The following is a 25,845-nucleotide window of genomic DNA, read 5'->3' as shown; positions in this document are numbered from 1 at the left end:
CGTGACCAGTCACAGAAGGAAGATCTAGGAGCATGCCGTGATTCCCTCTCTGCTGTCATCCCTGACCAGTCACAGAAGGAAGATCTAGGAGCAGGCTGTGATTCCCTCTCTGCTATCATCCGTGACCAGTCACAGAAGGAAGATCTAGGAGCAGGCTGTGATTCCCTCTTTGCCATCGTCCCTGACCAGTCACAGAAGGAAGATCTAGGAGCAGGCCGTGATTCCCTCTCTGCTGTCATCCCTGACCAGTCACAGAAGGAAGATCTAGGAGCAGGTTGTGATTCCCTCTCTGCTGTCATCCCTGACCAGTCACAGAAGGAAGATCTAGGAGAAGGCTATGAATCCTTCTCTGCTGTCATCCCTGACCAGTCACAGAAGGAAGATCTAGGAGCAGGCTATGAATCCTTCTCTGCTGTCATCCCTGACCAGTCACAGAAGGAAGATCTAGGAGCAGGCTGTGTTTCCCTCTCTGCTATCATCCCTGACCAGTCACAGAAGGAAGATCTAGGAGCAGGCTGTGATTCCCTCTCTGCTGTCATCCCTGACCAGTCACAGAAGGAAGATCTAGGAGCAGGCCGTGATTCCCTCTCTGCTATCATCCCTGACCAGTCACAGAAGGAAGATCTAGGAGCAGGCTGTGATTCCCTCTCTGCTATCATCCGTGACCAGTCACAGAAGGAAGATCTAGGAGCAGGTTGTGATTCCCTCTCTGCTGTCATCCCTGACCAGTCACAGAAGGAAGATCTAGGAGCATGCCGTGATTCCCTCTCTGCTGTCATCCCTTACCAGTCACAGAAGGAACATCTAGGAGCAGGCTGTGATTCCCTCTCTGCTATCATCCGTGACCAGTCACAGAAGGAAGATCTAGGAGCAGGCTGTGATTCCCTCTCTGCTATCATCCGTGACCAGTCACAGAAGGAAGATCTAGGAGCAGGCTGTGATTCCCTCTTTGCTATCGTCCCTGACCAGTCACAGAAGGAAGATCTAGGAGCAGGCCGTGATTTGCTCTCTGCTGTCATCCCTGACCAGTAACAGAAGGAAATCTAGGAGCAGGTTGTGATTCCCTCTGCTGTCATCCCTGACCAGTCACAGAAGGAAGATCTAGGAGCAGGCTGTGATTCCCTCTCTGCTATCATCCGTGACCAGTCACAGAAGGAAGATCTAGGAGCAGGTTGTGATTCCCTCTCTGCTGTCATCCCTGACCAGTCACAGAAGGAAGATCTAGGAGCAGGCTATGAATCTTTCTCTGCTGTCATCTCTGAGCAGTCACAGAAGGAAGATCTAGGAGCAGGCTGTGATTCCCTCTCTGCTATCATTCCTGACCAGTCACAGAAGGAAGATCTAGGAGCAGGTTGTGATTCCCTCTCTGCTGTCATCCCTGACCAGTCACAGAAGGAAGATCTAGGAGCAGGTTGTGATTCCCTCTCTGCTATCATCCCTGACCAGTCACAGAAGGAAGATCTAGGAGCAGGCTGTGATTCCCCTCTGCTATCATCCCTGACCAGTCACAGAAGGAAGATCTAGGAGCAGGCTGTGATTCCCTCTCTGTTGTCATCACTGACCAGTCACAGAAGGAAGATCTAGGAGCAGGCTGTGATTCCCTCTCTGCTGTCATCCCTGACCAGTCACAGAAGGAAGATCTAGGAGCAGGTTGTGATTCCCTCTCTGCTATCATTCCTGTCCAGTCACAGAAGGAAGATCTGGGAGCAGGCTGTGATTCCCTCTCTGCTGTCATCCCTGACCAGTCACAGAAGGAAGATCTAGGAGCAGGTTGTGATTCCCTCTCTGCTATCATCCCTGACCAGTCACAGAAGGAAGATCTAGGAGCAGGTTGTGATTCCCTCTCTGCTATCATCCCTGACCAGTCACAGAAGGAAGATCTAGGAGCAGGCTGTGATTCCCCTCTGCTATCATCCCTGACCAGTCACAGAAGGAAGATCTAGGAGCAGGCTGTGATTCCCTCTCTGTTGTCATCAATGACCAGTCACAGCAGGAAGATCTAGGAGCAGGCTGTGATTCCCTCTCTGCTGTCATCCCTGACCAGTCACAGAAGGAAGATCTAGGAGCAGGTTGTGATTCCCTCTCTGCTATCATTCCTGTCCAGTCACAGAAGGAAGATCTGGGAGCAGGCTGTGATTCCCTCTCTGCTGTCATCCCTGACCAGTCACAGAAGGAAGATCTAGGAGCAGGTTGTGATTCCCTCTCTGCTATCATCCCTGACCAGTCACAGAAGGAAGATCAGGGAGCAGGCTGTGATTCCCTCTCTGCTATCATCCCTGACCAGTCACAGAAGGAAGATCTAGGAGCAGGCTGTGATTCCCTCTCTGCTGTCATCCCTGACCAGTCATAGAAGGAAGATCTAGGAGCATGCCGTAATTCCCTCTCTGCTGTCATCCCTGACCAGTCACAGAAGGAAGATCTAGGAGCAGGCTGTGATTCCCTCTCTGCTATCATCCGTGAGCAGTCACAGAAGGAAGATCTAGGAGCAGGCTGTGATTCCCTCTTTGCCATCATCCCTGACCAGTCACAGAAGGAAGATCTAGGAGCAGGCCGTGATTCCCTCTCTGCTGTCATCCCTGACCAGTCACAGAAGGAAGATCTAGGAGCAGGTTGTGATTCCCTCTCTGCTGTCATCCCTGACCAGTCACAGAAGGAAGATCTAGGAGCAGGCTATGAATCCTTCTCTGCTGTCATCTCTGACCAGTCACAGAAGGAAGATCTAGGAGCAGGCAATGAATCCTTCTCTGCTGTCATCCCTGACCAGTCACAGAAGGAAGATCTAAGAGCAGGCTGTGATTCCCTCTCTGCTATCATCCCTGACCAGTCACAGAAGGAAGATCTAGGAGCAGGCTGTGATTCCCTCTCTGCTGTCATCCCTGACCAGTCACAGAAGAAAGATCTAGGAGCAGGCCGTGATTCCCTCTCTGCTGTCATCCCTGACCAGTCACAGAAGGAAGATCTAGGAGCAGGCTATGAATCCTTCTCTGCTGTCATCCCTGACCAGTCACAGAAGGAAGATCTAGGAGCAGGCTGTGATTCCTTCTCTGCTATCATCCCTGACCAGTCACAGAAGGAAGATCTAGGAGCAGGTTGTGATTCCCTCTCTGCTGTCATCCCTGAGCAGTCACAGAAGGAAGATCTAGGAGCAGGTTGTGATTCCCTCTCTGCTATCATCCCTGACCAGTCACAGAAGGAAGATCTAGGAGCAGGCTGTGATTCCCTCTCTGCTATCATCCCTGACCAGTCACAGAAGGAAGATCTAGGAGCAGGCTGTGATTTCCTCTCTGTTGTCATCACTGACCAGTCACAGAAGGAAGATCTAGGAGCAGGCTGTGATTCCCTCTTTGCCATCGTCCCTGACCAGTCACAGAAGGAAGATCTAGGAGCAGGCTGTGATTCCCTCTTTGGTATCGTCCCTGACCAGTCACAGAAGGAAGATCTAGGAGCAGGCCGTGATTCCCTCTCTGCTGTCATCCCTGACCAGTCACAGAAGGAAGATCTAGGAGCAGCTTGTGATTCCCTCTCTGCTGTCATCCCTGACCAGTCACAGAAGGAAGATCTAGGAGCAGGCTATGAATCCTTCTCTGCTGTCATCACTGACCAGCCACAGAAGGAAGATCTAGGAGCAGGCCGTGATTCCCTCTCTGCTGTCATCCCTGACCAGTCACAGAAGGAAGATCTAGGAGCAGGTTGTGATTCCCTCTCTGCTGTCATCCCTGACCAGTCACAGAAGGAAGATCTAGGAGCAGGCTATGAATCCTTCTCTGCTGTCATCTCTGACCAGTCACAGAAGGAAGATCTAGGAGCAGGCAATGAATCCTTCTCTGCTGTCATCCCTGACCAGTCACAGAAGGAAGATCTAAGAGCAGGCTGTGATTCCCTCTCTGCTATCATCCCTGACCAGTCACAGAAGGAAGATCTAGGAGCAGGCTGTGATTCCCTCTCTGCTGTCATCCCTGACCAGTCACAGAAGGAAGATCTAGGAGCAGGCCGTGATTCCCTCTCTGCTGTCATCCCTGACCAGTCACAGAAGGAAGATCTAGGAGCAGGCCATGATTCCCTCTCTGCTATCATCCGTGACCAGTCACAGAAGGAAGATCTAGGAGCAAGCTGTGATTCCCTTTCTGCTGTCATCCCTGACCAGTCACAGAAGGAAGATCTAGGAGCAGGCTGTGATTCCCTCTCTGCTATCATCCGTGACCAGTCACAGAAGGAAGATCTAGGAGCAGGTTGTGATTCCCTCTCTGCTATCATCCCTGACCAGTCACAGAAGGAAGATCTAGGAGCAGGCTGTGATTCCCCTCTGCTATCATCCCTGACCAGTCACAGAAGGAAGATCTAGGAGCAGGCTGTGATTCCCTCTCTGTTGTCATCAATGACCAGTCACAGCAGGAAGATCTAGGAGCAGGCTGTGATTCCCTCTCTGCTGTCATCCCTGACCAGTCACAGAAGGAAGATCTAGGAGCAGGTTGTGATTCCCTCTCTGCTATCATTCCTGTCCAGTCACAGAAGGAAGATCTGGGAGCAGGCTGTGATTCCCTCTCTGCTGTCATCCCTGACCAGTCACAGAAGGAAGATCTAGGAGCAGGTTGTGATTCCCTCTCTGCTATCATCCCTGACCAGTCACAGAAGGAAGATCAGGGAGCAGGCTGTGATTCCCTCTCTGCTGTCATCCCTGACCAGTCACAGAAGGAAGATCTAGGAGCAGGCTGTGATTCCCTCTCTGCTGTCATCCCTGACCAGTCACAGAAGGAAGATCTAGGAGCATGCCGTGATTCCCTCTCTGCTGTCATCCCTGACCAGTCACAGAAGGAAGATCTAGGAGCAGGCTGTGATTCCCTCTCTGCTATCATCCGTGAGCAGTCACAGAAGGAAGATCTAGGAGCAGGCTGTGATTCCCTCTTTGCCATCGTCCCTGACCAGTCACAGAAGGAAGATCTAGGAGCAGGCCGTGATTCCCTCTCTGCTGTCATCCCTGACCAGTCACAGAAGGAAGATCTAGGAGCAGGTTGTGATTCCCTCTCTGCTGTCATCCCTGACCAGTCACAGAAGGAAGATCTAGGAGCAGGCTATGAATCCTTCTCTGCTGTCATCTCTGACCAGTCACAGAAGGAAGATCTAGGAGCAGGCAATGAATCCTTCTCTGCTGTCATCCCTGACCAGTCACAGAAGGAAGATCTAAGAGCAGGCTGTGATTCCCTCTCTGCTATCATCCCTGACCAGTCACAGAAGGAAGATCTAGGAGCAGGCTGTGATTCCCTCTCTGCTGTCATCCCTGACCAGTCACAGAAGAAAGATCTAGGAGCAGGCCGTGATTCCCTCTCTGCTGTCATCCCTGACCAGTCACAGAAGGAAGATCTAGGAGCAGGCCATGATTCCCTCTCTGCTATCATCCGTGACCAGTCACAGAAGGAAGATCTAGGAGCAAGCTGTGATTCCCTTTCTGCTGTCATCCCTGACCAGTCACAGAAGGAAGATCTAGGAGCAGGCTGTGATTCCCTCTCTGCTATCATCCGTGACCAGTCACAGAAGGAAGATCTAGGAGCAGGCTGTGATTCCCTCTTTGGTATCGTCCCTGACCAGTCACAGAAGAAAGATCTAGGAGCAGGCCATGATTCCCTCTCTGCTGTCACCCTGACCAGTCACAGAAGGAAGATCTAGGAGCAGGTTGTGATTCCCTCTCTGCTGTCATCCCTGACCAGTCACAGAAGGAAGATCTAGGAGCAGGCTATGAATCCTTCTCTGCTGTCATCCCTGACCAGTCACAGAAGGAAGATCTAGGAGCAGGCTGTGATTCCTTCTCTGCTATCATCCCTGACCAGTCACAGAAGGAAGATCTAGGAGCAGGTTGTGATTCCCTCTCTGCTGTCATCCCTGAGCAGTCACAGAAGGAAGATCTAGGAGCAGGTTGTGATTCCCTCTCTGCTATCATCCCTGACCAGTCACAGAAGGAAGATCTAGGAGCAGGCTGTGATTCCCTCTCTGCTATCATCCCTGACCAGTCACAGAAGGAAGATCTAGGAGCAGGCTGTGATTTCCTCTCTGTTGTCATCACTGACCAGTCACAGAAGGAAGATCTAGGAGCAGGCTGTGATTCCCTCTTTGCCATCGTCCCTGACCAGTCACAGAAGGAAGATCTAGGAGCAGGCTGTGATTCCCTCTTTGGTATCGTCCCTGACCAGTCACAGAAGGAAGATCTAGGAGCAGGCCGTGATTCCCTCTCTGCTGTCATCCCTGACCAGTCACAGAAGGAAGATCTAGGAGCAGCTTGTGATTCCCTCTCTGCTGTCATCCCTGACCAGTCACAGAAGGAAGATCTAGGAGCAGGCTATGAATCCTTCTCTGCTGTCATCACTGACCAGCCACAGAAGGAAGATCTAGGAGCAGGCTGTGATTCCCTCTCTGCTATCATCCCTGACCAGTCACAGAAGGAAGATCTAGGAGCAGGCTGTGATTCCCTCTCTGCTATCATCCGTGAGCAGTCACAGAAGGAAGATCTAGGAGCAGGCTGTGATTCCCTCTTTGCCATCGTCCCTGACCAGTCACAGAAGGAAGATCTAGGAGCAGGCCGTGATTCCCTCTCTGCTGTCATCCCTGACCAGTCACAGAAGGAAGATCTAGGAGCAGGTTGTGATTCCCTCTCTGCTGTCATCCCTGACCAGTCACAGAAGGAAGATCTAGGAGCAGGCTATGAATCCTTCTCTGCTGTCATCTCTGACCAGTCACAGAAGGAAGATCTAGGAGCAGGCAATGAATCCTTCTCTGCTGTCATCCCTGACCAGTCACAGAAGGAAGATCTAAGAGCAGGCTGTGATTCCCTCTCTGCTATCATCCCTGACCAGTCACAGAAGGAAGATCTAGGAGCAGGCTGTGATTCCCTCTCTGCTGTCATCCCTGACCAGTCACAGAAGAAAGATCTAGGAGCAGGCCGTGATTCCCTCTCTGCTGTCATCCCTGACCAGTCACAGAAGGAAGATCTAGGAGCAGGCCATGATTCCCTCTCTGCTATCATCCGTGACCAGTCACAGAAGGAAGATCTAGGAGCAAGCTGTGATTCCCTTTCTGCTGTCATCCCTGACCAGTCACAGAAGGAAGATCTAGGAGCAGGCTGTGATTCCCTCTCTGCTATCATCCGTGACCAGTCACAGAAGGAAGATCTAGGAGCAGGCTGTGATTCCCTCTTTGGTATCGTCCCTGACCAGTCACAGAAGAAAGATCTAGGAGCAGGCCATGATTCCCTCTCTGCTGTCATCCCTGACCAGTCACAGAAGGAAGATCTAGGAGCAGGTTGTGATTCCCTCTCTGCTGTCATCCCTGACCAGTCACAGAAGGAAGATCTAGGAGCAGGCTATGAATCCTTCTCTGCTGTCATCCCTGACCAGTCACAGAAGGAAGATCTAGGAGCAGGCTGTGATTCCTTCTCTGCTATCATTCCTGACCAGTCACAGAAGGAAGATCTAGGAGCAGGTTGTGATTCCCTCTCTGCTGTCATCCCTGAGCAGTCACAGAAGGAAGATCTAGGAGCAGGTTGTGATTCCCTCTCTGCTATCATCCCTGACCAGTCACAGAAGGAAGATCTAGGAGCAGGCTGTGATTCCCTCTCTGCTATCATCCCTGACCAGTCACAGAAGGAAGATCTAGGAGCAGGCTGTGATTTCCTCTCTGTTGTCATCACTGACCAGTCACAGAAGGAAGATCTAGGAGCAGGCTGTGATTCCCTCTTTGCCATCGTCCCTGACCAGTCACAGAAGGAAGATCTAGGAGCAGGCTGTGATTCCCTCTTTGGTATCGTCCCTGACCAGTCACAGAAGGAAGATCTAGGAGCAGGCCGTGATTCCCTCTCTGCTGTCATCCCTGACCAGTCACAGAAGGAAGATCTAGGAGCAGCTTGTGATTCCCTCTCTGCTGTCATCCCTGACCAGTCACAGAAGGAAGATCTAGGAGCAGGCTATGAATCCTTCTCTGCTGTCATCACTGACCAGCCACAGAAGGAAGATCTAGGAGCAGGCTGTGATTCCCTCTCTGCTATCATCCCTGACCAGTCACAGAAGGAAGATCTAGGAGCAGGTTGTGATTCCCTCTCAGCTGTCATCCCTGAGCAGTTACAGAAGGAAGATCTAGGAGCAGGCTGTGATTCCCTCTCTGCTGTCATCCCTGACCAATCACAGAAGGAAGATCTAGGAGCAGGCTGTGATTCCCTCTCTGCTATCATCCCTGACCAGTCACAGAAGGAAGATCTAGGAGCAGGCTGTGATTTCCTCTCTGTTGTCATCACTGACCAGTCACAGAAGGAAGATCTTGGAGCAGGCTGTGATTCCCTCTCTGCTGTCATCCCTGACCAGTCACAGAAGGATGATCTAGGAGCAGGTTGTGATTCCCTCTCTGCTATCATCCGTGACCAGTCACAGAAGGAAGATCTGGGAGCAGGCTGTGATTCCCTCTCTGCTGTCATCCCTGACCAGTCACAGAAGGAAGATCTATGAGCAGGCTGTGATTCCCTCTCTGCTGTCATCCCTGATCAGTCACAGAAGGAAGATCTAGGAGCAAGTTGTGATTCCCTCTCTGCTGTCATCCCTGACCAGTCACAGAAGGAAGATCTAGGAGCAGGCTATGAATCCTTCTCTGCTGTCATTCCTGACCAGTCACAGAAGGAAGATCTAGGAGCAGGCTATGAATCCTTCTCTGCTGTCATCCCTGACCAGTCACAGAAGGAAGATCTAAGAGCAGGCTGTGATTCCCTCTCTGCTATCATCCCTGACCAGTCACAGAAGGAAGATCTAAGAGCAGGCTGTGATTCCCTCTCTGCTGTCATCCCTGACCAGTCACAGAAGGAAGATCTAGGAGCAGGCTGTGATTCCCTCTCTGCTGTCATCCCTGACCAGTCACAGAAGGAAGATCTAGGAGCAGGCCATGATTCCCTCTCTGCTATCATCCGTGACCAGTCACAGAAGGAAGATCTAGGAGCATGCTGTGATTCCCTTTCTGCTGTCATCCCTGACCAGTCACAGAAGGAATATCTAGGAGCAGGCTGTGATTCCCTCTCTGCTATCATCCGTGACCAGTCACAGAAGGAAGATCTAGGAGCAGGCTGTGATTCCCTCTTTGGTATCGTCCCTGACCAGTCACAGAAGGAAGATCTAGGAGCAGGCCATGATTCCCTCTCTGCTGTCATCCCTGACAAGTCACAGAAGGAAGATCTAGGAGCAGGTTGTGATTCCCTCTCTGCTGTCATCCCTGACCAGTCACAGAAGGAAGATCTAGGAGCAGGCTATGAATCCTTCTCTGCTGTCATCCCTGACCAGTCACAGAAGGAAGATCTAGGAGCAGGCTGTGATTCCCTCTCTGCTATCATCCCTGACCAGTCACAGAAGGAAGATCTAGGAGCAGGTTGTGATTCGCTCTCTGCTGTCATCCCTGAGCAGTCACAGAAGGAAGATCTAGGAGCAGGTTGTGATTCCCTCTCTGCTATCATCCCTGACCAGTCACAGAAGGAAGATCTAGGAGCAGGCTGTGATTCCCCTCTGCTATCATCCCTGACCAGTCACAGAAGGAAGATCTAGGAGCAGGCTGTGATTTCCTCTCTGTTGTCATCACTGACCAGTCACAGAAGGAAGATCTTGGAGCAGGCTGTGATTCCCTCTCTGCTGTCATCCCTGACCAGTCACAGAAGGAAGATCTAGGAGCAGGTTGTGATTCCCTCTCTGCTATCATCCCTGACCAGTCACAGAAGGAAGATCTAGGAGCAGGCTGTGATTCCCTCTCTGCTGTCATCCCTGACCAGTCACAGAAGGAAGATCTATGAGCAGGCTGTGATTCCCTCTCTGCTGTCATCCCTGATCAGTCACAGAAGGAAGATCTAGGAGCAGGCCGTGATTCCCTCTCTGCTATCATCCCTGACCAGTCACAGAAGGAAGATCTAGGAGCAGGCTGTGGTTCCCTCTCTGCTGTCATCCCTGACAAGTCACAGAAGGAAGATCTAGGAGCAGGTTGTGATTGCCTCTCTGCTATCATCCCTGACCAGTCACAGAAGGAAGATCTGGGAGCAGGCTGTGATTCCCTCTCTGCTGTCATCCCTGACCAGTCACAGAAGGAAGATCTAGGAGCAGGTTGTAATTCCCTCTCTGCTATCATCCCTGACCAGTTACAGAAGGCAGATCTGGGAGCAGGCTGTGATTCCCTCTCTGCTGTCATCCCTGACCAGTCACAGAAGGAAGATCGAGGAGCAGGCTGTGATTCCCTCTCTGCTGTCATCCCTGACCACACAGAAGGAAGATCTAGGAGCAGGCTGTGATTCCCTCTCTGCTGTCATCCCTGGCCACACAGAAGGAAGATCTAGGAGCAGGCCGTGATTCCCTCTCTGCTGTCATCCCTGACCAGTCACAGAAGGAAGATCTAGGAGCAGGCCATGATTCCCTCTCTGCTGTCATCCCTGACCAGTCACAGAAGGAAGATCTAGGAGCAGGCCGTGATTCCCTCTCTGCTATCATCCCTGACCAGTCACAGAAGGAAGATCTAGGAGCAGGCTGTGATTCCCTCTTTGCCATCGTCCCTGACCAGTCACAGAAGGAAGATCTAGGAGCAGGCCGTGATTCCCTCTCTGCTATCATCCCTGACCAGTCACAGAAGGAAGATCTAGGAGCAGGTTGTGATTCCCTCTCTGCTGTCATCCCTGACCAGTCAGAGAAGGAGGATCTAGTAGCAGGCTATGAATCCTTCTCTGCTGTCATCCCTGACCAGTCACAGAAGGAAGATCTAGGAGCAGGCTATGAATCCTTCTCTGCTGTCTTCCCTGACCAGTCACAGAAGGAAGATCTAGGAGCAGGCTGTGATTCTCTCTCTGCTGTCATCCCTGACCAGTCACAGAAGGAAGATCTAGGAGCAGGCTGTGATTCCCTCTCTGCTGTCATCCCTGACCAGTCACAGAAGGAAGATCTAGGAGCAGGCCGTGATTCCCTCTCTGCTGTCATCCCTGACCATTCACAGAAAGAAGATCTAGGAGCAGGCTGTGATTCCCTCTCTGCTATCATCCGTGACCAGTCACAGAAGGAAGATCTAGGAGAAGGTTGTGATTCCCTCTCTGCTGTCATCCCTGACCATTCACAGAAGGAAGATCTAGGAGCATGCCCTGATTCCCTCTCTGCTGTCATCCCTGACCAGTCACAGAAGGAAGATCTAGGAGCAGGCTGTGATTCCCTCTCTGCTGTCATCCCTGACCAGTCACAGAAGGAAGATCTAGGAGCAGGCTGTGATTCCCTCTCTGCTATCATCCGTGACCAGTCACAGAAGGAAGATCTAGGAGCAGGCTGTGATTCCCTCTCTGCTATCATCCGTGACCAGTCACAGAAGGAAGATCTACGAGCAGGCTGTGATTCCCTCTTTGCTATCGTCCCTGCCCAGTCACAGAAGGAAGATCTAGGAGCAGGCCGTGATTCCCTCTCTGCTGTCATCCCTGACCAGGCACAGAAGGAAGATCTAGGAGCAGGTTGTGATTCCCTCTCTGCTGTCATCCCTGACCAGTCACAGAAGGAAGATCTAGGAGCAGGCTATGAATCCTTCTCTGCTGTCATCCCTGACCAGTCACAGAAGGAAGATCTAGGAGCAGGCTATGAATCCTTCTCTGCTGTCATCCCTGACCAGTCACAGAAGGAAGATCTAAGAGCAGGCTGTGATTCCCTCTCTGCTATCATCCATGACCAGTCACAGAAGGAAGATCTAGGAGCAGGCTGTGATTCCCTCTCTGCTGTCATCCCTGACCAGTCACAGAAGGAAGATCTAGGAGCAGGCCGTGATTCCCTCTCTGCTGTCATCCCTGACCAGTCACAGAAGGAAGATCTAGGAGCAGGCCGTGACTCCCTCTCTGCTATCATCCATGACCAGTCACAGAAGGAAGATCTAGGAGCAGGTTGTGATTCCCTCTCTGCTGTCATCCCTGACCAGTCACAGAAGGAAGATCTAGGAGCATGCTGTGATTCCCTTTCTGCTGTCATCCCTGACCAGTCACAGAAGGAAGATCTAGGAGCAGGCTGTGATTCCCTCTCTGCTATCATCCGTGACCAGTCACAGAAGGAAGATCTAGGAGCAGGCTGTGATTCCCTCTTTGGTATCATCCCTGACCAGTCACAGAAGGAAGATCTAGGAGCAGGCCGTGATTCCCTCTCTGCTGTCATCCCTGACCAGTCACAGAAGGAAGATCTAGGAGCAGGTTGTGATTCCCTCTCTGCTGTCATCCCTGACCAGTCACAGAAGGAAGATCTAGGAGCAGGCTATGAATCCTTCTCTGCTGTCATCCCTGACCAGTCACAGAAGGAAGATCTAGGAGCAGGCTGTGATTCCCTCTCTGCTATCATCCCTGACCAGTCACAGAAGGAAGATCTAGGAGCAGGTTGTGATTCCCTCTCTGCTGTCATCCCTGAGCAGTCACAGAAGGAAGATCTAGGAGCATGTTGTGATTCCCTCTCTGCTATCATCCCTGACCAGTCACAGAAGGAAGATCTAGGAGCAGGCTGTGATTCTCTCTCTGCTATCATCCCTGACCAGTCACAGAAGGAAGATCTAGGAGCAGGTTGTGATTTCCTCTCTGTTGTCACCACTGACCAGTCACAGAAGGAAGATCTTGGAGCAGGCTGTGATTCCCTCTCTGCTGTCATCCCTGACCAGTCACAGAAGGAAGATCTAGGAGCAGGTTGTGATTCCCTCTCTGCTATCATCCCTGACCAGTCACAGAAGGAAGATCAGGGAGCAGGCTGTGATTCCCTCTCTGCTGTCATCCATGACCAGTCACAGAAGGAAGATCTAGGAGCAGGCTGTGATTCCCTCTTTGGTATCGTCCCTGACCAGTCACAGAAGGAAGATCTAGGAGCAGGCCGTGATTCCCTCTCTGCTGTCATCCCTGACCAGTCACAGAAGGAAGATCTAGGAGCAGGTTGTGATTCCCTCTCTGCTGTCATTCCTGACCAGTCACAGAAGGAAGATCTAGGAGCAGGCTATGAATCCTTCTCTGCTGTCATCCCTGACCAGTCACAGAAGGAAGATCTAGGAGCAGGCTGTGATTCCCTCTCTGCTGTCATCCCTGACCAGTCACAGAAGGAAGATCTAGGAGCAGGTTGTGATTCCCTCTCTGCTGTCATCCCTGAGCAGTCACAGAAGGAAGATCTATGAGCAGGTTGTGATTCCCTCTCTTCTATCATCCCTGACCAGTCACAGAAGGAAGATCTAGGAGCAGGCTGTGATTCCCCTCTGCTATCATCCCTGACCAGTCACAGAAGGAAGATCTAGGAGCAGGCTGTGATTTCCTCTCTGTTGTCATCACTGACCAGTCACAGAAGGAAGATCTTGGAGCAGGCTGTGATTCCCTCTCTGCTGTCATCCCTGACCAGTCACAGAAGGAAGATCTAGGAGCAGGTTTTGATTCCCTCTCTGCTATCATCCCTGACCAGTCACAGAAGGAAGATCTAGGAGCAGGTTGTGATTCCCTCTCTGCTATCATCCCTGACCAGCCACAGAAGGAAGATCTAGGAGCAGGTTGTGATTCCCTCTCTGCTATCATCCCTGACCAGTCACAGAAGGAAGATCTAGGAGCAGGCTGTGATTCCCTCTCTGCTATCATCCCTGACCAGTCACAGAAGGAAGATCTGGGAGCAGGCTGTGATTCCCTCTCTGCTGTCATCCCTGACCAGTCACAGAAGGAAGATCTAGGAGCAGGTTTTGATTCCCTCTCTGCTATCATCCCTGATCAGTCACAGAAGGAAGATCTAGGAGCAGGTTGTGATTCCCTCTCTGCTATCATTCCTGACCAGTCACAGAAGGAAGATCTAGGAGCAGGCTGTGATTCCCTCTCTGCTATCATCCCTGACCAGTCACAGAAGGAAGATCTAGGAGCAGGCTGTGATTCCCTCTCTGCTGTCATCCCTGACCAGTCACAGAAGGAAGATCTAGGAGCAGGCTGTGATTCCCTCTCTGCTGTCATCCCTGACCAGTCACAAAAGGAAGATCTAGGAGCAGGCTGTGATTCCCGCTCTGCTATCATCCCTGACCAGTCACAGAAGGAAGATCTAGGAGCAGGCTGTGATTCCCTCTCCAAATGTTTCACTCAGTTCAGGAAATATGTACTAGCAGTTTTATACTGTCCCAGGAGTGTTATCTATTTCCATATGACTCTAATACCGGGCTATGCTTTCCAACAGGAGTCTCTTGTGTGGTCTAACCACATCAGAATTTTTGGTGTAAAATGTTACTTTTACATCAATATTTTAAAAGCACAGTGAGAGGGAAATTGCGCTGCAGTGTGGAATAACGCTGAAGATAAAAAAATGTGTCCTCGTGTAACTATCCTTCCGGCCAGACATTTCCGTGGCTTTGCTTGATATGCGTCTGGTGGTAAGGTGTCACAACTCGTGATACAGAAATTCCAGCTTGTAACACCTTATCACAAGCTATGTTACCTTATCACCAGATGTCCGGTACATCACTCAAAGCCACGCAAATACTCTGCCTGAAGGATAGCGACATGAGAATACATCTGTAGTACTACCGATATTGTCAAAAATTTAATTATTTACTTAACTGTATATTTGTTTGATGCTGGAGTGCATGCAGAAACGATGGGCCTGATTCTAGCCGCATGGAGGTCCATATGCAGTTTGGAATGCATACAGTTTGCTAATGGAATGCTGTAGCAACTATACATGGATCTTAATGTGTAAGCAACTTTATTCGCAGCTGTCATCACTAGTATCGGCACTTAGGGAGGGGCGTGCGAGCAGTGTCATCGCCAAGGGACCAGGGCCCTGGGGTGGCATCTGGGTAGAAGGGTGCTTGGAATGTCACCCAGAGGCCGGTGGTGTTACTGCTCGGGGCAGGTAAAGGATGTGTCCTCATACACTGTGGCTTCAGTTGTGTGAAACAGCCACTCTCGCCGCGTCAGGTCTCAGGCGACTCAGTCTCACCAAGAGTTTTTCTCTCCCAAAATGTGCATCTTATTCACATAAATAAAACAACTGGGAGCTCCAAAACTACTCTGTTAGACTGCACTGATTACTTTGATGTGAGTCTGAATCTGTGTACTAAGGACCTGATTCAGACCCGGATGCTAAGAAGCGTTCGCTCGTAGCTGCCGATGGTTCGCAATGTGCGCATGTGTATGCAGTGCGCGAACTAGTCCGAGCGATCGGGAAGCGTACACTCACAGAGCATAGACAGCACAGCTGAATGAGTGACAGGAGAGGCCGTTTGTGGGTGGTGACAGCCGTTAAAAACGGGGGAGTGGAGGTGCGAACGCAGGTGTGCCTGTGCGTCTTAGCGCCATTTCAGAGGCGTGCATAATTAACAGGCAGCGTCATAGTACATGTCACCTGGCTGAATTTTACACTGAAGTGATCGCAGTGCTTGCGGTAGGGTATAGTCAACCCCAAGCGCTGCGTTCCCTTCTGATGGTACCCAATGTACCGATGGTTGCATACACTTCTTGGAGATGACGTGCGCAAGTGGGCGTCTTAAGACAGGCTGGTGGGCGTCTACGTACACAAAGCGATCGCATGGCAAGACATAGTGGGCGTGCTAGTGCCGTGCAAACGCCTGCCATGCCGTCACTTAGCCGAATTTGCATACGCTGGGAGCGAATGTATGCATCTAGCGAGTGGGTCTGAATCGAGCCCTAAGTGCCATGGTGCAGCGGCCACGGCTTATTCTCACGCCAAGTTCCGTTGCACCTCATCAGTGACTGTACATGTTTAAGACTAATTCCTGTGCGGTTAAAGTCGCAGCCCGGCGTCTGGAGTACACAGTGAGTGGTATTTTGCTGAGTCTGCGATGCAAAATTGAAAAAAAAAAATAGACGCTACGCTGCACCTCTCAGAGTGCCTCAGTTGTGCCAGGCATTACGTGCCGTATGGTGTATAGATGTTAGGTATATGAGGACACATCTATATATACACATATACAAAGGCATATATGTAGCCACGCACATTATAATTAAAGTATTTTCACTTTACGATTCTTAATTGATTTTACTTACACCTATAGGAATTGGTTGCTGATAGTATTAAACAGACCAATATATCGTCTACAGCAGCTTAATATACAGTATCTTTACTATCCCTGCACAGTTTGTTTGGACCAGGCCCATATATACTATGTTTGTTTGAATATACCATATTCAATTAGGAGTGAAAAGTCAGTTATCAGCGATAATTTATCACCAATGACATATTTTTTGCCATTTTTACTTATCCCCATATTAAATTTTAAAGACTTTTCAAAGGTGCGAAAGGTCTTTGTAAAAAAACGGGGATAAGTTTTCACCACTGCTTAGGTAGCGAAAAAAAGTGCAGAATTGGGGTTTTGAGGTGCAGAATTAAAAAGATAGCCTGAAGCCTTTGGAATGTCCCCTTAAAGTAATCTGTGTTAAAAAAATTAGCATAGGGCGCCCCCAAAAAAGTGGTTTCATTTAGGGGGCGAAAACAAAAATTGAGGGACAAACTTAAAAACTAGCGAAATTGACTCAGGGGGGTTCCCCAATTATGCGGCAGGTGTTTTCTAGAATGCGGGTGGTTGCGGCAGGTGGATTTTTTAAGAATTTTAAAAAATAACTTTAGGGACTTAAAAATATGTTTTCACCCATTTTCATGTACCCCAAATTTGATGGACATAGCTATTTTTCAGCCCCAAAAAAGCTAAGGGCTATTCTTCACCACTTCTTCAAAGCTGCATTTATGCACCTGCCGTGGCTGTTTAAAAACCCCAATTACCTTCAGCAGGCCAAATCGGGGGTACCCATAGTGATCCCCCATGTCAGACCATCTTCTAGGGGGTGACAGGCTGATTTCCCCAAAAGTGACAGGACTTTTCCATACTTACCTTTCCGCCGGGTCCCGTTTTCGCTGATTCCTAATTGAATACGGGGATAAGCAGGCACGCACTCGATACTTTATCCCAGGAAAAAACGGAGATGATGGCGAAAAATCTGACCTCGGACTTTTGTCTCAAATTGAATTTGAACCTATGTGTGTTTTTTGAGTAATAAAGTTATTTTTGTTTTACATTGAACCTTTGGAATAGGGCTGGATGTTATACAGATTACTATATAATCCCAATATTGGTGGCACAGATTAGATTAGAGGGCTCAGCTTCCTGATCAGTGCTACACTGTCCAGATCAGCAAGGCAGCTGTTGAGGTAAGTACCAATCACTACTGTCCTGCTATGCACATGGTCTGTGTGTGACATTAAAAAAGAAAGGAACTGGACAGACTGGTAGTCCAGGGCGTTAAAGCGCTTGGCATAACCTGTGACATGCAGCCACTCCCACATTATGCATGGCCACATCCCCTTATTGTGCTCGCTCTTGTCCTGGGGAAAATATTGAGAGGTTTCACCAGTCAATAGAATTACTAGCTTGCCTCTGCATCCATCGTGGATTTGATGACGTGAAATGTGGGAGGAGTCTGATTTGAAGCCAAATGTTTCTCTTGTCTCTAGTCAGGACACAATGAGGAACCAGTGTTGGAACTGACACCTACAAGCTTAGAAGATATGGGCCAACCAGATAGTAAATCCGTGAGCACCAAACAACACAAACTTGTGTCCAATTTGACCACTAATGTTGGTATCAAAATTGTCTTTGATCCCATTAGTCAGCAGGCAGGCCACACATACCTGTCCTGATTGCTGTCACACCATAGCAGTTATGGTCCCAAACAGCCAAATACATTAGCAAAGTCTCCACATGTGTGGCCAGCTTTACTGATGGGTCTGTCGTACATAGAAAACAATCCTTATCTTGTGTCGCTTTAATTCTTATAAATTCCGGAAAATTTGGTGTAAATTCTGTTAGCGACTCTATAATATAAAACAACTTTAGATCTGTTGGTAATGGATGGTCAAGAAAACTACTTGTCCTCCATGTTTTTTTCACTGCTTTGGCTCAATTTAATTTATAGAGAAATTATAGACAAAAAGTATGAAAGGAAATCCAAATGCATAATAAATATTTATGTAAAAAGAGAGTGCTTGTTCTTACCACATTTCTTAATATGTCTTCTTCCCCGTATTTCCTTTGTAAAATTGGCTGTAGTGGCTTGAATTCATCTAACTGTCTTTTATATACGATGTGTTTTCCAAGATAGTACCGGGATTCCATGTGTATTGGGGTTAAAATATCCATCACATCTTTCTGAAAAAAAGAGAAAAATTTCTTAAAAAAAAAATAATGAAGCTGATGGTTACTCGAACCGACTTGCACTGTTTGTCACTATTGACTAGGGGGTTAAGGAGCAGCAGGGTACCCCTGGCTAAAGAGAGTGTGCTAGGATTGGCTGTGAGCAAATCACGTGACACTCACATTTAATCCGGGGTATTCTCTTTGGCCACATCCAAGCACATCCCGCTTATGCCAAGCCTCCTGACCAATTGCATACCTCCCAACCATTCCACTTTTGACAAGCCAGTTGGAATGTCCCGCGATCAGGATGTTCCTCCCAATTCGTGGGGGAGGGAGTTGTGAAGTGTTGGACTGTCGACAGTGGCATAAAAAAATGGGATATTTTTCTTTAAAAGACTCATCGAGGGCATGGCCACGTCCCCTGTTCCACTGTCAAGCCTCCGATGTTGGGAAGTATGCTCATTGTGTTAAATATTGTATTTCGGTTGGTGTACCAGGGGCGCAGAGAGGGGGGTTGGAGCTTTACTAATTACCCGGGCTTACTGAAGGGGCCCCCCTCCCTCTGACTTCACAGTAGCCCAGCACAAGCTGCTGTGTGCTGGGCTGCATTGGGAGACTGCTCGCTGCTGCTGAGCAGAAGCAGTCTCCTCTGCCTGTGGGGAGAAGCAATCACACTGATTGTGCCCGCCATGGCTTTACGGCGGGCTGAGGGGCTCACAGCGTCCCCTTCCCCAGCGCACAGCACCGCATTGTGGCACTGCAAAAAAGGTTTAATTTCCCTAAGTAGGCTGTGGTCACACCTCCCGCGATTAGGTCACGCCACCTTTCCCCTTGGCTAGCTCTCTACGCCCCTTTAGCTCAGTGCAAAACATGAAATTGGATATAGACTAATTATTTAGTATAAAGCTTCATTTTAATGATATTGGGGTTTGCTTATGTTGTTTTTTTATTTTTTTTCAAGGTTTCCCATATATTTATATAAAACAAACATGAACTGCCCATCACAAACACCCAATGTCTTTAAAGTGCAATAATTCCTAGTTGAAGAAAAGCAGTACAAATATAACATTGTTACTATACTATAATACAGATTGATTCAAATCATGTCTAAAAAAGCTCCTCCAACACTTGAAACAGAACATTACATACAGAGGCCTCTCCCCGACCCACCACATTTAATTTGCAGTCGACGTATACGTTTGCTTTTCCGCACATTATTCTACAAACTGAATCACTTAATGAGTATTCTGTTTTTGGACTTAATGAAATGTGAGCATGTTCCAGAAAATATAAAATGTGACAAAGTTATACACATCCCATTTGGTATGCTTGCTTTCAGCGGCAAAGTCACTGAGGTGAACACAATATATTTTACATGAATATTTACATATTCATGAATAAAAGGCATAATTTTACCTCTTAAATGCCAATTACTAATTAATTATCTGGTGTGGGAAAAGCATAAAAGGAAACCATTATCTCTCTCTTACACGCACACCTGCGTACGTACACTCTTATGCAGGGCCAGATTAACAATGGGGTAGATGGAGCTACAGCTCCAGGTCTCCACATAAAAATAGGCCCATTATCATCATGAAATCACAGTCAGCCATACATTATAAGTATTAAAACTGTTTTTCTAGTTTTCTCACACATTTATGCATTTTTTCTATTTTTATGTATTTTTATGTGTTTAGGGAGACAGCGGGCTGATGTATGGGGTATACACACACACGCACTTGGCACTGGTCACACCCAGACAGCACTGGTTACAGCTCCTTCCCTTCTCAGTATAGGCCCTTAGACATTTTCAGCCCCAGGCCCACGTGGCCCTTAATCGGGCCCTGCTCTTATGATGCACTGAAAATGTCATACATATTGGACGACCCCACCATATGGAAAAGTCTATTGTTTGAGTCCAGACCCTAACTGACCCGCATGAATACTTGGTGTGTCTTGCAGTTTAGATCCTTTTGGTAAAGTTCAACTTTCCCTGAGTAAACTTCCGACGTTCCGTTAGAAGAAAAGTAGAATCTTGCAGGAGTCCCGCTCTTTCGCTTAACGTCTGAACTGATATTATAGTGCAAAACTGAAAATGCAGGAGACACATAAATAGAACGGTTACTTGCCTTGAGAGAATAACATTCAGTGTAACAGTCAATGTAATGAAAATAACAAACATACGCAGATGTTTTTCATTTTTCCCCCATGTCATGCGAATCCAAATTATTCCAGAGACGTGAACTTTGTTCCTCGTTTAAGCTCCATAATTGATGCTAAATTTCCAAATCACCTCATCCCAAGATCTGGCAAAGGCAATTCACTTCTAGGGTTTCAAAACACACAAAAGCACCTCCAACATTGTTGTAGCTACTGTAGTTTGATCTAGATCAAGCATAGGCAACTTGTGGACTCTAGCTGCTGTGTTACTACACATCCCAGCATGCTCTGCTACGGTTTTGCTGTTAGAGCATGCTAGAACTGTGGGCCTCATTCAGACCCGCTCGCAAGCGGGTCGATGTTCCCCCACTGCGCATGCGCCGCCTTCGGCGTGCGCATGCGCGAGCCCCGGCGAGCGATGGCAGCTCCGGGGCTCACTACAAGATGGGGCGGCTGTCGATGTTGATTGACAACTCGCCCCGTTTTGTAGGCGGGGATAGGGGGTGGCTGCGCAAACGCAGGCGTCCCCTTAGGAACGCCTGCCGTTTGTGGGCGGCCCTAGTGACATCACTCGTGATGTCAGTAGTGGACTTTCTGCTCTATTAAAGCAGGAAGTCCACTCGGGCTTGCGGGAGCCGAGACCCTACTGCAGGGTCTCGCCGCAAGCCCGATGGTCGCGATAATCGCGACCATTTCCAGGTTGCTCGCACAAGCTGTGGGTGGTCACCCACAGCTGTGCGAGCGGCCTGGATAACAGAAAATAAAAAAAACACCCTGATTCAGAGCGAGCGCTCGCAAACAGTGAGCGCCTCCTAATCGGGCCATGTGCCAGGGCATGCTGGGATGTGTAGTTCCACAGCAGCTGGAGTGCTACTGATTGCCGACCCCTGATCTAGATAAAGTATCAGTAAATGAACTTGAATGAGAGAGGACTGATTGGTATTATAACTACAGTACAGTATGGTTATCTCCAGCCCACCTGCAGTAACACTCCTAATCGTCAGGGTCCCTGCAAAAGAAAATAGTATCTTACCAATGTGACCAGGGACGCCGCGTCCTTGGTACTGGAAGCAGATTGTGACGTTCATGCACACAGCAGGGTGCCCATTTTCCACACACTCAGCTTTTGTCCGATTCACAGTATTCGGTACTTTTAAGGATGCATCAATGTTAATGACTGGTTTTGTTCTAAGGAAATATGAAAGTACTGAAATAAATCTGAGTTTATATAAATTGGATTTACAGCACAAGTGCCCAGAACCAATCTGCTCTAATCTTGAGCCAATGTAACACAACTTTCCAAATTTACCTACAGAGCATCCAAGTAAGAAGAATATTAATTGTCCATCATTAAACACAGAATTTAAACTTAAAGGTTGCTGTGTATTAACTATTAAGATATTACCCTAAAACGATATGTATAAGTGATATTATTACCCGGTAATGTTAAGAACATGAAAACATGACTAATCTGAGATTTGCCAGCCACAGAGGATCTGATTCAGAGTTGGGAGTTAAATAAAACAAAGAGGAGAAACTTTGCACCTGAGCAAACCAAAATAAGCTCTGCACACACAAAAGTAGCACATAATGCACACATTCACCTCACTCTCATGATGTATTTCAGCTGTGAAAAAGTCTAAACCGAGCAGCATTTTAGTAGAAAAATGGAAACGTTTATGTGCAGTAAGTGAAAAAGGCAGTGCTACATTTAGGGGTAAGTTAGATGGTACTAGATGTAGGTGATGCTACATTTAGGGGTAAGTTAGATGGTACAGGTTGAGTCTCCCATATCCAAATATTCCGAAATACTGAATTTTTTTGGCATGACTGAGATAATGAAACTTTGATTGTTGATGGTTCAATGTACACAATCTTTGTCTAAGGCACAAATTATTACAAATATTGTATAAAATTACCTTCAGGCTGTGTGTATAAGGTGTATATGAAACATAAATGCATTCTGTGTGTATATTTGGGTCCTATTCCCAAGATATTTAATTATGGTATGCAATTATTCCAAAATACGGAATATATCCGTTATCCAAAATAACCCTCATCCCAAGCATTTTGGATATGGGAGACTCAACCTGTACTAGATTTAGGCGGTGCTACATTTAGGGGTAAGTTAGATGGTACTAGATTTAGGTGGTGCTACATTTAGGGGTAAGTTAGATGGTACTAGATTTAGGCGGTGCTACATTTAGGGATAAGTTAGATGATACTAGATTTAGGCGATGCTACATTTAGGGGTAAGTTTGATGGTACTAGATTTAGAAAGTACTACACTAGGGGTAAGTTGCTGTAGAAGGTACTAAATTTAAGTGATGCTACATTTAGGGGTAAATTAGATGGTACTAGATTTAGGCGATGTTACATTTAGGGGTAAGTTCGATGGTACTAGATTTAGGCAATGTTACATTTAGGGGTACTGTAAGTTAGATGGTACTACAGTCAGGCGGTACTACAGTTAAGGATATGTTAGGTGATACTACATTTAGGTGTACGTTAGATGGTACTAGATTTAGGTGTTGCTACATTTAGGGGTAAGTTAGATGGTACTAGATTTAGGTGTTGCTACATTTAGGGGTAAGTTAGATGGTACTAGATTTAGGTGTTACTACATTTAGGGGTAAGTTATATGGTACTACATTCAGGCGGTACTACAGTTAAGGATAAGTTAGGCGGTACTAGAGTTAGGTGGTACTACGTTTAGGTGTAAGTTAGATGGTACTACAGTCAGGCAGTCAGGCGGTACTACAGTTAAGGATAAGTTAGGCGCTACTAGAGATAGGTGGTACTAAGTTTAGGGGTAAGTTAGATGGTACTACAGTCAGGCGGTACTACAGTTAAGGATAAGTTAGGCGGTACTAGAGTTAGGTAGTACTACGTTTAGGGGTATGTTAGATGGTACTACAGTCAGGTGGTACTACAGTTAAGGATAAGTTAGGCGGTACTAGAGTTAGGTGGTACTACGTTTAGGGGTAAGTTAGATGGTACTACAGTCAGGTGGCACTACAGTTAAGGATAAGTTAGGCGGTACTAGAGTTATGTGGCACTACATTTAGGGGTAAGTTAGATGGTACTACAGTCGGGCGGTACTACAGTTAAGGATAAGTTAGGCGGTACTAGAGATAGGTGGTACTCAGTTTAGGGGTAAGTTAGATGGTACTACAGTCAGGCGGTACTACAGTTAAGGATAAGTTAGGCGGTACTAGCGTTAGGTGGTACTACGTTTAGGGGTAAGCTAGATGGTACTACAGTCAGGCGGTACTACAGTTAAGGATAAGTTAAGCAGTACTAGATTTAGGTGGTACTACGTTTAGGGGTAAGTTAGATGGTACTATAGTTAGGCGGTACTAGTTAAGGATAAGTTAGGCGGTACTATAGTTAGGTGGTACTACGTTTAGGTGTACGTTAGATGGTACTATATTCAGGCGGTACTACATTTAGGAGTATAGATGTGTGCAGAACCTGGCACATGGGGTGCCGCTTTGGCACCTTCCTCCGCCAGGTCATGGACTACCACGTCCCCCTCCGACTGAGACATAGATTATTAACCTGGGCAGCCAGATGAGTCAAGGTGAGTAGTGTATGACCCAAGGGGAGGGGGGGACGGGGTAACCCATGGCCTGGTGGAGGGGGTAGTGCTGAAGTGGCACACCCTGTACTTGCTTCTGTGCACACCTAGGTTTAGTTAGGGTTTCTGTCTGAGTAACATACAGAGGCCACTACAGAATTTGGTGCATACACCTTGATGCAGACGATTGGTGCAGGATCACCAGTGCTGATGGAATGCTGATGGAATGTGTTTCAGCGTGTCCTTAAGGCATTTGGCAAATGGCCTGCAGTAACTACAATCATTTGTTCTCACCTCAGCAGCACAGTGGAGTCAGACAGAAAAGCACCAACTGCAACATCTGTGAGAGAGAAGACACAAGTGAGAGACCGTTCCCAGAAATGAGTCACCTATTGGAGAACATCTGTATCACTATAATCTGGTACTTTGTTGCTCAGATATTTATATGACATAGCAAATAAGAACATTGTTTTACATCCTGTGAATGCAACACAACAATGTCATAGTGATAGTGAGGTTTGCGGTTGGCCCTCCCTGTAGATTGCAGGTTTTTTTGTTTTGCTATAGAATACATGAAGCAATATGCTTTGTGAATGATTATTTAAAGGTGTCAATATAGCTTAAACATTAATTATTATTATTATTATTTATTATTTCTGGCCACACTATCTGCTTATTTTACAATACATCTAGGGCCACATTTATCATTGGTGGCATTTTGTTCTGAGCAATTTAACAAAAAAAATCCTTCTTGGGACAGTAGCCCCGATTGATGGCAGGCTGTCCCGGCATAGAGGATGGTAGTAGAAATGCAGTTGTCGCTATAATTTTACTACGACTATGTCATTACGTGAATACATGCATGAACAGTGGAATCGCTGGGAGGTGAGGTAGATCAGAAGATCCCACTCCTGCAATAATACTTCCAGAGTGACTAACAGGGACAAGCTTTGCAAAGCTTTGTTTTTCAAAGCTTAGATCTATCAACCCCATTGGATTTTTGTGATAGTGATGTGTGAAGGCCTCAGCTTCTCCTCCCAGTGCTGTTCTGCTATGCAGGGAAGCAGGGATCTGATACCTCCAACTGCCCTTCGACTGGAACAATTCAGTCCTTATCATGACAGTGGGACAGAGGCCCTCATTCAGAGTCGATCGCAAGAAGCAGTCGCTCACTCTGAATGAGGGCGGGCACTTCTAACAAGATCAATGATGTCAGTGGGACCGCCCCCAAATGGCAAGCGTTCCGACTGGAACGCCTCCATTTGGCCGGGCACGCCCCCGGCCCGCCCAGCAAACGGGGTGAGCTGTCACTCAACATGGACAGCTCGCCCTGTCTGCTATGAGACTCCTAGTGATGGAGCGCCCGTCGCTAGTGGGTCTAACGCATGCGCACGATGGAGCCGTCTCCGTCATCCGCATGTTCTGTGGGGACCATCGACCCGGTTGCGAGCGCATTGGCACGACCGGGTCTGAATGAGACCCAGAGTCCTCAAATAGGGACTGTCCCACTGATATCAGGACGTTTGGGGGGTATGCCACACAGCAGTGTCAGTTACCAAGAGCAACCTACTAAAGTAACTAAACCATATCACTCCACAGGAGGCCAGGTACTTCTGTGTACTCTAATATAAAGCTCACATGTACAGGTTGAGTCTCCCATATCCAAATATTGCAAAATGCAGAATGTTTTGGGCGCGACTGAGATATTGACACCTTTGCTTTTTGATGTTTCAATGTACACAAACTTTGTTTAATGCACACAATTATTAGAAATATTGTAAAACATGACCTTCAGGCAGTTTATATAGGGCCTGATTCAGCAAGGATCGCTACTGCGATCGCGGTAGGAATCGTACACGCAGTTCTGCTGTGAAAGTATGCTAATAACTACAATCACAAAGCACTCTCACTGACAACATGTAGACACCCACTTCCCCTCTCGCACCTCC

General features: G+C 47.9%; 1 protein-coding gene across 1 annotated transcript in view; it reads right to left on the bottom strand.

Annotated features, from left to right (window-relative positions):
* ITGA4 (integrin subunit alpha 4) overlaps positions 1-25,845 on the bottom strand; it is a 213,932-nt gene that overhangs the window by 58,043 nt on the left and 130,044 nt on the right. The window contains exons 13-16 of the mRNA XM_088476418.1: positions 24,191-24,236; positions 21,350-21,504; positions 20,091-20,245; positions 18,016-18,168 (exon numbers count right to left, since the gene is read on the bottom strand). Coding sequence (XP_088332544.1) covers positions 18,016-18,168; positions 20,091-20,245; positions 21,350-21,504; positions 24,191-24,236 — 509 coding nt within the window. The remainder of the gene's footprint in view (positions 1-18,015; positions 18,169-20,090; positions 20,246-21,349; positions 21,505-24,190; positions 24,237-25,845) is intronic.

Source organism: Taudactylus pleione, unplaced genomic scaffold (genome assembly GCF_031769625.1).
Source record: "Taudactylus pleione unplaced genomic scaffold, aTauple2 ptg000188l, whole genome shotgun sequence".
Taxonomy (NCBI): Eukaryota; Metazoa; Chordata; class Amphibia; order Anura; family Myobatrachidae; genus Taudactylus; species Taudactylus pleione.
Note: the sequence above shows the minus strand (reverse complement) of the source record. Positions and strands in the feature narration are given on the sequence as shown.